At 44.5% G+C, this 14139-nt stretch overlaps 1 protein-coding gene across 27 annotated transcripts in view; it reads right to left on the minus strand.

The window, feature by feature from the left end:
• mical3a (microtubule associated monooxygenase, calponin and LIM domain containing 3a) overlaps positions 1-14139 on the minus strand; it is a 77486-nt gene that overhangs the window by 12040 nt on the left and 51307 nt on the right. For 8 of the 27 annotated variants that reach the window (XM_085411648.1, XM_085411647.1, XM_085411659.1 and 5 more), the window contains 15 exons: positions 13819-13920; positions 12694-12798; positions 12123-12309; positions 11387-11481; positions 11169-11262; positions 8493-8688; positions 7768-8030; positions 7396-7488; positions 6631-6792; positions 6143-6205; positions 5013-5087; positions 4729-4842; positions 4553-4632; positions 2428-4468; positions 2251-2348 (listed from right to left, as the gene is read on the minus strand). In XM_085411648.1, coding sequence (XP_085267774.1) covers positions 2251-2348; positions 2428-4468; positions 4553-4632; positions 4729-4842; positions 5013-5087; positions 6143-6205; positions 6631-6792; positions 7396-7488; positions 7768-8030; positions 8493-8688; positions 11169-11262; positions 11387-11481; positions 12123-12309; positions 12694-12798; positions 13819-13920 — 3768 coding nt within the window. Of the gene's footprint in view, positions 1-1770; positions 1948-2250; positions 2349-2427; positions 4469-4552; positions 4633-4728; positions 4843-5012; positions 5088-6142; positions 6206-6630; positions 6793-7395; positions 7489-7767; positions 8031-8492; positions 8689-11168; positions 11263-11386; positions 11482-12122; positions 12310-12693; positions 12799-13818; positions 13921-14139 lie in introns of all 27 variants that reach the window. The other 19 variants (XM_085411660.1, XM_085411649.1, XM_085411656.1 and 16 more) reach the window with 14 other exon arrangements.

Raw genomic sequence — 14139 nt, forward strand, 5'->3', positions numbered from 1 at the left:
GGCTGAGAGGCATGATACAACTTAAAACTCCTGTTACTGTAGCTGTATGAAGTGAATAATTCAGATCAATAATCGTTACAAAGAAGAAAACGACATTCATCAAACGACAACGAGCCACAACATCAAAACCACAGACGGGTGAAGCGGTTAGCACCGCGGCATAGACACCATGATGCAAAGCAATGTCCTGCAGGTTTTAGATCTCACCCTGGGTCAACACACCTGAATCAAATGATTAGTTCATTACCAGGCCTCTGGAGAACATCAAGACATGTTGAGGAGGTCTTTTAGCCATTTAAATCAGCTGTGATGGATCAAGGATACATCTAAAACTTTTCCATGGCTGTATCCCAATTCAGGGTCTGCAGCCTTAAAGGCCGCATTTTATGGCCGATTACGTCACAGCGACGTGGCAAAGGATTTCCCAATTCGAAGGCTGCTTGAAATGCGGCCCTCAGATGCGTCCTTCATTTCCCTGAATTTTAAGGCTGTGGCGGTGTAGACTTCGTGGCCCAACATATCCCAGAATGCATAGTGCGGCGGTGGGTGTGGATAATTTTGCGGAAGAAAAAAAAAACGGCGGATGAGGGGCGCCCGAAGAGTAAACTTTAAGTACTGAATATTATGTCACTTATTTATGTGCAAATGTTTAATAACGAAGAACATTAAACATTCCTGTTGGTCACATGTCGACAAAGTTATGTGACGTTAGTGACGTTTGTACTAACTTGGTTTTAAAGCCTTTACTTTAAAATATACGCCGTTCAATAGCTGAGCTTAATCCTACAGAGAATAATCAAAGCTCGTGTAGAAACAAACAAATGAACAAAAGATTGTCTCCTTCATTTCTGTCAAACAAAGCTGTATGACACGTTTCCAGCTGTTAGTATCATGGTTGCTAGGCAACCTGGGCAGCGCAACAGATCTTCCGGCCTTACGCGGCCCTTGAGGATCGTTGAGGCTGCGTACTTTAAGGCTGCAGATCCTGAATTGGGATACAGCCCATCAAGACATGTTGAGCAGATCATTTAGCCTTTAGATCAGCTGTGTTGGATCAAGGATGCATCTAAAACCTGCAGGACACCGGCCCTGAGGTCTGGTGTCCTGAAACTTTTCCATGTGTCCTGGTTGCAACACACCTGAATACATTTCGTAGGTCATTAGCAAGACTAGCCACGCCCTGAGTGGGGGAAAATCGACGCAGGTGTCCACAGGCTTTAGTGTTGTGGCTGATTTATGTACACGTTTCCAAAATATACACAAACAAAAGAGAATAGGAGTACATCTGAGCTTCATGCCTCTGGCCCTGAGCACGATTCTATCTATTTAAAACCACCAGAAACACACACAGACTCGGCAGCAGTGGCAAATATAATGCTGAATTTCAGCCATAAATGCAATGAGTGCAAATGGATTCCAATAAAAGAGCTCATGTTCTAAAATTTAAGGACTTGTTCCAAATATGTGCATAGTTCCAACGCCATTTATGCGTTCAGGATATTGAATTATTACGATCTTTTAAAGAATTCACTTGTCCAGACCTTGAAAATATTTTTATCATAATTTGTTCTGAGACCTCCCAAGGTCAAAAAAATATATATACACATTATTTTATTCCAATAACTCTTTAAAAAGAGATGACATGATAGCAAAGATGCCACCGGCACGTTATATGAACTTTAACTAAAAGATTGGTGATGCTAAATGGCATTATTCAGAAAGATGACACTTTCTGAAATTCAAAATTATGTAACCCCTGCTGCACAATACCTCCTCGTCGTCTTTCTCCATTTCTCGCTTAACCTCCTTCTCCTGTCCCCTTTTTTTATGCCTCTCTTTCACCCCCCTTTTTTCCTTCAACTCCCTCCTCCTCTCCTTTTCCAGTGTCTCTTCCTTTATTGCCTCCTTCTGCATGCCTGATACTAGGTCAAAGATGTCCACATGCCTCTAGGAGTGGAAGAGATTATATAAAGAAAAACATTTTCGAGAGGAAGCAAAACAGAAACTGGTACAGCGGATGTCGTGATGATATGTATAGCCTTGCAAAGCCAGACTGCACGAGTTTCATTCACAACAGTTTGATTTTAAGTTGTGATTTACATCTAATGAGATGAACCTGCATGAGTAAAATTCATTCAAGAAAGGTCCAAAAAGGCGGTTTTAAGGACCCCAGGCAACTCCGGTTGGCGTTGCAAGCCTGTGCATGCATGAATCCCTAATGACAACCACGTGACATTTGTATTTGCTCACATCTGCTTTGGACTTCTGGGAGGATCTTTCCAGAACATCGTCACAGGACAGGTCGGAATCTTCGGAGAAACTCAGGTTTCTCCGAGTTTTCAAGTCTACTTCAAACGACAAGCAAAGACAACAATCAGCAATCAATAATTTCATAACATGAAATGAGCTTTGGAAGAATAGTCTTACCTGAAGATCTCCCAAGAGGTGATGTCCTTCTCTTCCCAGAGTCCTGAGTAGTGGAGCTGGACGACGGTGTACTCGGGCACGACTTATCATCCTTCTTCTTCTTGTCCTTCTTGTACCCTGAGAAGACAGCCTTCCACAGAGACTTGTGTTTTGGAGGCGTCTCATCTGCGCCCGAGAGCCTGCTGCTGTCGTTCTTGGCTTTTTTCTCCTTCTTGTTTTTCCGCGGGGAGAAGAGGGAGCTTCGTTTCTTACTTTTACTTGTAGAGGAGCCGTCTGACGAAGCCACCGAGCTGTCCAGGCTCTTGTTACTGCTAAAGAAACGCTCCGACAGGGCCTCGGACTTCTTTGACTCTAAAGCTTTTACAGCTGATGTCTTTGGAGATGCAGCTGACTTTTTACTTTTTCCAACAGTGTCTGGTGTTACATTCCAGGCCACTTTAGGTGAGGCGCCCTTTTCCCCATCGGACTCTTTCATTTTGCTCAACTGTTTGGCCATAGCTTCTTTTAGAGCCGGGCTCTTGACAGATTTTTCTCTGGCCCTTATCCTCTCCTCTGCAATCTCCCTGGCTTCTGGAGAGAACTGAGTTGCCCTCTGGGTCTTAGAGACTGGGTTGACTGGGATATTGGGTTTACCATTTTCCATTGCTAGTGCCAGATGAAGGGGAGGTTTTTCCCTGCTCGGCTTGCTCGTGGGCGGAGTGTAATACCTGTTCATGCTTGTGTCTGGTGTCCGGTCGTCGTAGCTCTCCTCCACATCGTCAGCAAAAGGAATCTCCTCCACAGTCTCCACAAATGACTTCCTCGTCTCCTGCGGCCGTGGCTTCTCCCTCTTCTTCTCCCTCATCACGACCACCGGGGTTGTTTCTGGAGCTGCCTGAGGTGAGGAGACCTTCCTGGGTGCTGGTTTGGGCACAGATACGGGGCTCAGCTGGGTCCTGGGTGCAGGAACAGGGGTAGTGGCTTTTGCTGGCTCTTTGGCATGCTCAGATGGAAGTTTTTCTGTTCCGTTGGTCCAGGACACCTGGTGTCTCTGCTGCCTGAGCACGGCTGGAGACTGATTAGCAGGCACGGGTGGTGGCGGACTGGAAGGTGGTGTCAGCATAGCCGAGTCGGACGTGTTATAGCTGTCACTGTTTACCGTCTGGCTTGTGGCCACACTTCCATTCAAGCCCAAGCCTGAGCTGCTGCTGATGTCTCTTTTATCAGAGCCATCGCTCTTGGGCTCAACAGGAGCGATAGGAGTAATGACCTGACCCTCGAGAGTGATGTTGAGTCTGCGAATGACAGCCCGGCCAGTGAAGGCAGGCTTCTGTTCCCCGGACACGTCTGCTGTTTGTGTCTTAGCGAAGTTGGAGTCCTGAGGTGGAGTCTTAACAACACTCCTTTCTAAGATTTTACTACTGCGGTCCAAAGGAGTCAGACCGAGGCTCTTTCTTATCTCAGCACTCTTCAACCAGAACTCCTCAATGATATCCGTCTTTTTAGACGGCGTCTCTTCTGTTGAGGAATTTGAAGGCTCTGGCGTGGCCATGTTGGTTTTAGCCAAGGGCGTTGAAGTGACTGCGGGGACGGGCTGAGTTCTGACGGGAGAATCAGAGGTGAGGGGTGATGAGGGTTCATGGCAGGGCAGCGGCTGGGCACAGATCGGGGAGAGGGGGTTTCCTGTGAGAGGGCAAATGGAGCGGTGAGGAAAGACGGGAGATTTAGGTCCTTCAGTTTCGGGCAGGGGTGTAGGCTGGGAGCAAATTGGTGAGCTCACTGGTGACTTGAGAGGTGACTCACTGGGTGGCTGTAGTGGAGAGGCAGCAGGTGGTTTGGTGGGTGAAAGAGGAGGAGATGAAGCAGAAGTTGGGGTTTTAACTGGTGTAGAAGCAGCAGCATTAGTAGGTGAGGGAACAGGAGACAACTGCTGGACAGGAGCAGGTGAAGGGCACAGCGGGCTCCTGGAAGTTGGAGATGGAGTCATCTTTTCTGGCTTTGTTTCCTCAGGTATGAAAGGATCAGGAAAAAAGCGGAGACCAGGAGATTTTACGGGACTTATCTACAAAACAAAACAAACAACAGAGGAGTTTAGGATTCAGGTAAAAGCCATTAATCGCTTTGAACCTCTGAAGCATCATCTCACCTGGGTTTCAGGTTCTGGGGATGGTTTAAGCGGAAAAAGAACGATATCGTCCTTCTGCAGCAGGCCGATGCTGGATGGTTCTGAATTCACAAAAGGGAGAAGAAAAGGCTCATTGCCTTTTACTTGTGGAAAACATATCTGCGTGATCGTGTAGAGAAACGTTTTGTGACATGTACCCATACTGGAAGCTGTTGCCAAGCTTTCCGATTTCTTGTCTTCCTCGGGAAGCGCTTCATCGTGCTCCGACTGGTGCAAACGAGCCTCAGCTTCCGCATCCGAAGGGATGTCATCTGGAATTTAAACATCACATCAAATATTTCATTATTACACAGCTTTGGAAGTTTAATTATCTGAGTCGTTTCATTTTGATGAAGAGAGTTCTTTGTAAACAAAAATGCTATTTTCCGCATGTTAAACACTTGATGGATTCATTACTGTTTGTAATGTTTTGACTGTTTACCCTGATCCATCTCTGTGCCAGGCTCCATATCTGGACCGTCTGCTTCGGCTTCGAGTACTTCATCTTCGCAGGGCTCTGACATGAAAAAAAGGGAAATAAATGAGTCATTGGAACATTATTATCGTGTCTTTAGACAATAACTGTGAGAACTTTTTTCTGTTTAAAAGTAGCTTGAATGAATCTTTTCTCAGAAATCCTGACAGTGAGGTGGAAAGCTATCGAGGCCGATTTTGAAAAGCCGAATACAAACATTAAAGGTCGAAAAAAAGGTGAGTAGATTTTAAAAATCAAAATCTATTTTTCTTCAGACAGCATTAGGAAAGAGTTTGGGCAAAAAAAAAAAAAAAAAGAAAGAAAATCTTTTGCATACAAATCAAACAGTCCAAGTCTTTTAATATGAACAAAGGAGCAGCTAGGCTGCAGCTACATGCAGCAACTTTAAATTAGTAAGCTGAAAATATTTGATCCAAGCAGAAGCACAACCAGAATGTTACTGGTTAAACTGTGGTTAGCGAGCAAAACTGGGAGGGGGCAGTTTATCCATGCAGTTTATATATCAGCTTTAACTACTAGGTGACCGATCTGAGTGCACGGGCACATAAACTACTAAAAGAACTTTGTAATTGGTCTGATCTCTGCCGGAGGTCTTTACTGGGCCTTTAACTCTGAACTCAAGGCTTATACGAGGACTTCAAACAGAGGTGTAGGACTCTCATTCAATTCATTCAAGCTCTTAATCAGCTGATAATGTACTTCAACACCCACATTCTGTGAACTTAATGCAAGTACAAGTGCCATTAAGAGGTGAGCTCCCAAAGCTGTGGTGCCTTGTGGTTTCACTCCCCGGAATATATTACGTTACAGCATAACATACAGAGCAAGTGCAAAAGAAAATACATATTTTGGAAATTAGAAGAGTAGAATGTAAGGTTTGGTTACAAAAGGTGAAACACAAGTGCTGATCTGAACCCAGGAGAGAAAAACCTCGACAGCCTTACAGCAGGCATGCTTGTGAGTTTACTGGTCTCTGCATGTGTTTATGCATGCTCCATGAAAAGAGGCCAGCCCAGCTGATAGACAGAACAGGAGTCTAAGACGGGATGTCAGGATCCCTTTCGAGTCTGTGCTACCTCCGGACAGGGACTCCAACCAGACTCTCACTGCCTCGTGTCGGGCGGACGTGTGGGCAGGGGCTACATTCAAACCAGAAGATACAGAACGACGAGGGATAGATGGCGGGGAAATAACAGTAAAGCAATTAGACACATGAGAAACAACATGGGAGAACACAAAAGAACAAAAGAGAATCAAATCAAAGGAACTGACGAGAGGGTTAAATGGCGCGCTGGGATGCGTTTGGAGAGCGTTATATTCGCCCCAGAGGAACAACAGTGACTCTGAATGACAACAGGCTCAACACAAAATTAGACATTCCAAGAAATAAAGCAATGTTACACAAATGTACAAATCAGAGGTAATTCAAAACAACAAGCTGGGGTCCACCTGTGGCAGACACAGACAAAGCAGCAGCAGCCACACTTGCAAAATGAGACACCCTGATCCTGAACATGGCGAGACCCACGGCCTTCCCAGGCGTATAGGCCCCCGGGTGGGTTACCTGCAGAGGAGGGCTGCGTGAGCTCAGAGGGCTGGGAGAGTTGGGAGGCTGAGGCCAGCTGGCCATCATCCTTGTCTCCCTCAGACTCCAGATGTGCTCTCAAACCTGGAATGGCGCTGGGATCCACAGGCTGCAGGACTTGTTGGATGTGGAGACTCCTCGCTAAATGTAAGTGTTGTGATTTTGTATTTTTGCGTGGCGTAAAGTTGTGTGAGTTAGGAGAGGAAGATAAAGAGAGATGAGGGTAGTTGTGGAAGAAAGGAACAGGGGGGAAAAAACAGGGCAAAATGGAAGAGAAAAGGCAGAGAGACAGTTATACAGTGACAATGGGAAAAAAATCATCAAAGAGAAATGAAGGGTGGCTGCATGCAATACACTGCAAAACGCCAAACCATAAAAGTAAGCTTCAAGGGTACAAAGCTTGGAAAAGAAAATAATAACACATTTGTTAAATATAACAGTTCCGTCGCACAGCTGTAAAACATAACTGCAGCGCCGTGGGGGAGATAATCAGATCTGATTCATCAGATTAGTATTTTAATGCCATAAAGAACTCCAGAGGTTTGAAACAGGAGGTTAGATGGAATGGGACTGACAATGAAAAGGGAATACCGATGAACACAAAACTCACATAAAAACACAACAAACCAAACCATAAAGAAGCCAAAGGCACGCTTCTTGTAGAAATTATTGAAAATGAAACCCAGACAAGGCAGAATTATTCAAAGTAACTGCAAACACATCCGCAGGCACTTCCGTTGCTACCTTTAAATGTACCAACATCCTCTTCGTCTGTAAGGTACTTCTCCAGCCAAAGGCCTGACTGGAGTTCTCTATCCCAGGGCCAGTAATCCCCCTCTGTCAGCAGGGGGAGACAAAGGCCCCCCAAAAATAAATCAAAAAAGAAAATGACACAGACAGATACATACACGTGCATTGTATGTGGACATGGCAGACAAGCAGAAGAGAGACAAGAGGATGACTCGGTGTTTCAGACAGTGACGAGAACATGAAACAGTAAACAACACGGAGCTCTGAGGTCAAGGCCACTGAAGTCTGGATAGGGTGTAAACACATTAGCATAAAGAAACCATTAATTTCCACTATCACGGGAATAACAATGCAAAACTAATTTACCTTCGCTCGACTCCTCATCTTCTTCGGCCTCATTTTCATCCTCCTCCTCCTCGTCCTCTTCATCTACTTCCCCATCTCTGCTGCGTGTGTCAGCCAAAGCTTCACCCTCTCCCTCCTCGCAGTGATCGCCCCTCAGCTTGGCGTGGAGCTCTACCGCCTCCTTCCACGGAACGCCGCCGAGGTCTGACGGGCTGGGAGGCTGCTCCTCCGCCTCTTCTTGATCCTCCTGCTCGTCCTCCTCTTCCATGTCTGACTCTGAGCTACTGCAGAAAATAGAGAAAAGGCGTCAGCAAAGTGTTAGGGAACATGAAAGAAAGCAAGTATTTGAGGACAGTACAAGTATGGAGACGTTCACAGCAGCCTGAGGGATTCTGGACTCTAGCAAAGAAGTTTTCTGTGATTCAAAATAGACAAACCGCTCGTTGGTGAACCCCCACAGTTAATCCCAACTAAGATGTTTTTAGCTTCCTCCCACTTCCTTTCTATCCCACTTTATCGTGATTGGCTAACTGTCACGAACAAAAAGTTTAAAGAGTGGGTGGAGCTTCTGTGCGCATAGCCAGAGCTGCTTGCGTGACGCGACTATTTTAAGGACGTCCAAAGAGTTGAAACTTGTTTAAAGTCTTATTAGAGATCGTTTAAACAACTCGCTGAACACTAAACGGCAGAAAGGGTAAAACCGAATATCATAAAAACGAAATTAACGGATGTTGTTAAAATCTTACCTAGAACCCAGGTCAGCATCTGTGGCCTTGTCCAGCACACTGCTCAGATTGTGCTCCGCCAGCGTCTCCTCAGGCACCTCCTCCAGCTCCTCCTCCCTCTGCAGGGACAGACGGTAGTTCTCCAGCTCAATGCGTTCTGGAGTTCCCTTCAGGCGTTTAGCTAGGCTCGGTTCCTGCAGGCCGTTCACTTCCAGCACTGTGGGGTACAGGATCAAGGTAAGAAAGCAGAGGAGAGAGAGCACATACGTGCAGGTGATGATCAGGCAGGTGCAAGCAGGACCAAACTAAATCCAATGTATTTGTGAACGCTGATGTGAAAACCGATGCAAATTCTGGCAGTGTATGTGTGAAGCTACGTCAGCGACAGCATCAAATCCATCACACATCCAACTAGTAAAATGGTGCATTTTCATCCACATCTGCAGCCAGAACTTTAACCAAAGTAATCTTGTACATTAAGGACAAACTGACAAGGAGACACCGATTTAAGATCTATTACTGAATTTATTGCATTAGATAATATTCCTACAGCAAATAAGATCAACAAACACAAATAGGTTTCACACTTTAAAATAGAGCCATTGTTCTATACTTAAATGTACAAGATTGGTGCCTTGCCTTGTTCCCATTCTGAGAAGCAAACCTTAAAACTGTATGTTTTGACAATATTTCCTCTGGCAAAGGTTCATGACAGTGAAATGGGTTAAAATAGAGTTATCATGGAAGTACAGCCGTCATCTTGTCACTTAGAGATAAATTCTAATTGAAATAAAGAGCACTAGCACTGCTTTAAGGCCAATGCCTTAAAGTCCCATGATCTCATTAAATGTGTGATATTTGACACTGAATCCTGTTTATTTTGTATGTGTGACTCATATGAATGTGACGATAGATGTTTCCTCGAAAACAAGTGAAAAGTACGTAAAACAGCAAAGAAGAGAGAGACTTAAGTTTAAACTGATACATATTTATACTTTAATAACCTGCATCACTAAACACTGTAATTACTTCATCTGATATAGTCCAGGGTTGGACTTCTGTCAGCAGTTGGGGGTCTGTTTTGGTTTTTTTGTGGTTGATTTTGGTTTAGTGGTCTAACTCTTATTATTTTGCAAACACTAATTTAGTGGTCCAAGAACTCCACAGTTGCTGAACTTTGCAGCAGCATGGGATGTCCTTACCATATAATGCATATGTATTTGTGGAGGTGTCTGTGCAGCACAAGCACACATATCTGACGAATGTATAGACCTGCAAAATATTGCTTTGTTCTACAGTACTTTACACTGACTGCAAACCTCCACCAATATATTAGCAGTTGTTTGTTGTCTAATCTTAATGTAGAATATATTATAGTATGCACGGCTGCAGTATGACTACAGTATTTAATAAAGTCTTGCATCTGAAGTTATAAACTACACTTGCCACATTACGGCAGGCCTACACTTATTAACACTTTCACTTATTAAAGTTTCAAATATTAATTTTCTGCAAAGCTTACCGGTTTCAGCTCTCTCTAGTCTAATCCGTGATTTTATTCAGCTACAGTGTGCAAAGCAATTACTGCAGATGAGACGCACTACGTCGAGCAAATACAAGTGGTTCTGGCAGGAATCTGTCGGGGGGTGAAAGGCTGAGGAATGCAGGAAGGCAGAGGAAGGGGGGGTGAAAACAAAACTCCAGTCCCAAGCACCAATGCAAGCACTAGTAAAGCTCTCAGTTTTAAGATGCTCTGATCGGAAGGGGAAAGGTAAAGCTCACAACAGCACTGATACAGGCACTTTATCACATATAATAGTGAGTTTTAGGAAGAGGAATACTAATAGGTGCAAAACAACTTACAGAGAAAGAAACACGTCACACAGGAGGAGGTCGAGCTAAAAAAAGAGCACTCACAGGCCACTCGGGGTTACAATCACCAAAGAGTACAGCTTGGCTCTTCATTAAAAACAGGCAGCTCTATAGCAATCATTAACAGTATATAGAGATTGAATGTACACACCAGTGGGTAACTGATATATTTTTTTGGGGGGGGGGGATTGGGGGCTAAGAAAGCTAAACTTTACTTCCACATTTCACAGTAAAAGCCAGAATAGCAATGAGGAGGTCTATGCAAAGGGTTAATGGTGCTGCCTGGAGAGCTGACCAGAAGGAATTCTGAGCAGCTCTCTATAATTTCCAAGCCAAGAAACAAACAGGTTTAAGATGCACCATTCACTTCTAAGATTATGGCGCCAGAGCACTGTTTGAATCCATCTGCCAATCACAAGTCATAAAGAGACTGCCAACAGAAACAGAAAGAATGCTGCATCTTCAGGAAATAATTCAGCAACTGAGAGACTCACAGTATTTACAGGACCATTTTGAAGCTTTGGTCACACAAACTAGATCTATATACATCCCACTGACAGTAGTCGGCAAAGAGAAAAAGGAAGCAAGGAAGGAAATAAGAAGGGACACAAAAGTCATGCTAGAGGAGGCTGAGCAGGACATTGATGGTGAAACAGCAGAAGAGGTAGATGCAGTAGGTAAACAGGAAGGGAGAATCTAAGGGGTTGTGTGCCACCTGGTGGCAGGTCCGGGAGAGAGTGCGGCGGAGGGTGCCTAGCTGGACTCCCACACCCACGGCCAGACGCCAGGGCGCAGCCGCCACAGCTAGATAGGAAAGTCGAGTACCTGAGGGTTGGAGGTCAGCCGAGGGGGCAGCTGCTGCCATCGCCCTTCCAGGGGCATCCACGGTCGTAGTAGGTATTTGGGGGGTCTGATTCTCCTGCAAATGACACAAATGATTTTAACATCAGCCCTGCTATCGGAGATATGAGAGCACTCTCAGAACATTTTTCCAGCCCTATCCTGATTTCCACCAGGATTTCTTCAAGTAAATAAAAATGGACCTTGGCTGTGACTGGAGCAGCAGAGGGAGCAGGCCTCTTCCTCTGAGCATACCCAGACAGGCGGTAACAGTAGTGGGGCTTGCAGTAAAATTTTCCTGTAGGAGACACACAGAGCATAAGCAAATACATTAAATGCACAAATAAACGCATTCGGCAAATTTCACCTCACGGAGTCTGTGGGCTGCATCTACTCTGTCGGAAAAAATCAATTCCTTTGTCTCAAGTGCATTCAGAAAAATCAGGAGGTTCTGTTCCCACAGCTGACCGTGAAAAAGCTACTGTCCCACTGAACAATCTGTTGCCTGTCCTTAAGCACAATAGACACCTCCCAGCATGGAAAAATATGGAATCATAAGACTGCACTGAGTCCGAGGTGGGGGTTACCGCAAAAATCTCTTACAGCTGTCTTTTACATATTTAAAACCAATAAATTTTGAAAAATTATGTGGCTGTAACTTCATTTTTTGAATCAGAAGATGGCTCTGCTGCATTCCTCGGCTCAAAAAAAAAAAAAAAAAAACAGGCTGAGAGGCCATGGCATGATCACACCACAGGAGGGCAGCAAACGTGCACACAGTCAAAATCGTTTCTAGATTGTATGTCTTCAAACGAAGAATCATCTTTGCAGCTTTACACTTTAGTCATTATATCGTACTCAAGATCATTTCAGTCTATTTCACCTTGTAGTTAATGAAATATAAGCACACGTGGGGCTGAAACCATTTGGAAAGCTTACCGTCCTCGACATCAAACGCATAAGAGGACAGTCGTAGAGTCGTGCCGCAGTAGTCGCACTTGAAACAGCTGCGATGGAAGAACTTCCCCTCGGCACTCAGCCTTTCCATCACGTACACGCGTTTTCGGCAGAAGAAACAAACATCGCTGCCTCCGATGTTGACAGGGAATTCTTTCCTGAGCGAGCCCTGCAAGGGAAAAAGTACTGAATCTATCTTTATTTATAAATGAAGAGAAACGTTCAAACTGGTGCACAAGGAGAAAGTTATTGTTAAGCCAGACGCTCACATCAGGTCACTACAAATGTTTGAAGGATACAGATATTATTTACAAGCTAATGATTCCAAAATACAGCAATTCCAAAGTTATTCATTAGTGAGAGAGGGATGCTTGCAGGCGAGCAGCAGTCCAAATTACAGGGACTCGTTGGGAAAACACACTCTGCAGCTACGGGAGAGAAGGAAGTTCAAATGTGGTAAAAGGAGCACAATGTGCAAAAAACACACTCTCTGGGAAGCGCTGCAGTGATCTGTGTAGCCACATGCCTTCTACTCTACAACCCGAGTGCTTACCAAATCCCTCTTTTCAGGTACATGTGTGGGCTTGGGAGACTGAAGCTGACTGGCTATCTGCTCGGTCAATGAGCTAACGCCCCCTGTGTACATCCTTACATACTGCTATCAACAGCAATGAGAGAAAGAAAGAAAAATAAGAGGACAGGTAGAGAAACATTAGAAATGATGGATGAAAAACAACGTGAAAAACAGAAGGAAGAGGTGTGTGTGCGACAAGTGCTCAAACACAGCAGACAAACAATGGTGTCTAACAGGGAATTTACACAAGACAAAGGAAGCGTTTGCACACTGGACTGGTCGAGTGTTCAGACGTGTGTGAGGCTCCACCAAAAGCAGCAAACACAGTTCCTGAGAAAAACCTCAAAAGTTTCATGTTGGGTTTACTACCAAGAGCTGGATTTGGAAAAAGATCAACTATCACAGTGTTTAGACAACTCGCTTAAAGCAGTCATGCAGTTTTTATTCGCTTGCACACACAAAGTCACTCATGCTGCACCGTAAATATAAACGAGCTGCAATAATCTGTAAAAATCTGCAAAAATCTGCAAAGCTGCGTTGCTAATTCCCAAATTCAGCAAGTGTTTGGCATATGAGATCATCTTTGGGTCGAATTCTGAATTAATCTACACCAGGATTAGATTTCAATCTATGAAACCTCAAAGAGCTTTAAAAAGGGAAGAATCTAGGTCGACTGTAGCATGTGGCAAACCTAAGCCACGAAAACTATTACTGTGCACCGCTCTGCTAAATTGAAAGTTGGCTCGTCAACATGGGAATTACACTAGATGAGATTTTTGCTGCCAAGCTGCTCTTAAAATCCAAATCAGCTACTGAGTACAAATAAGCGTGGGAATTATAACAGAGTTCTGCTAAGATTACTTTAATATCTGTTCAGACACAGTGACGGATCACTCGCACTCACTAATCACAGCAAACGTGCTAAACAAATGAGTTTGCTCGCATTTCTAAACAAGCAGCCCGACTTTCAAGCAAACATCAGGTGAGATCACGTTAAGCGACTTGTGCTGGAAAGTGAGGTGCATCATCTTCCTGACAGGCCAAGTGCACGTTTAGTGTGTCAGCGCCACGACACGCCATTCCTTCCAGGCATAAAATGACTACCTGTCTCAAGGTGTCAGACGTGGTGGGGGGAGAATCAGGGGGACTCTGGGGGCTGGCCAGGCGCCACTGTTCCATAAAAAAGCGTGATGGCTTTTTCTTAGGCTCCAAAGAGGGAGAGAGGAGAGTTATTAGAAGTTCAAGTAAATCTAAAGAAGAATACTAATGTATTCAACTGAGAAGATATTATGATTTACTACTTATTCTGTAATATCCTGCTGTAACAACAGCCTCTCTTTCCTCTAGAGTCAGTTAAAGACTTAGGTGAGACAAAGTTGACCCAAAAAAAGTGCTTTTGTTAAAAATGTACAAATATTTAAACCT

Source organism: Rhamphochromis longiceps, linkage group LG7, assembly GCF_057381845.1.
Source record: "Rhamphochromis longiceps isolate RC_006_pf linkage group LG7, R_longiceps_female_GT1.1, whole genome shotgun sequence".
NCBI lineage: Eukaryota > Metazoa > Chordata > Actinopteri > Cichliformes > Cichlidae > Rhamphochromis > Rhamphochromis longiceps.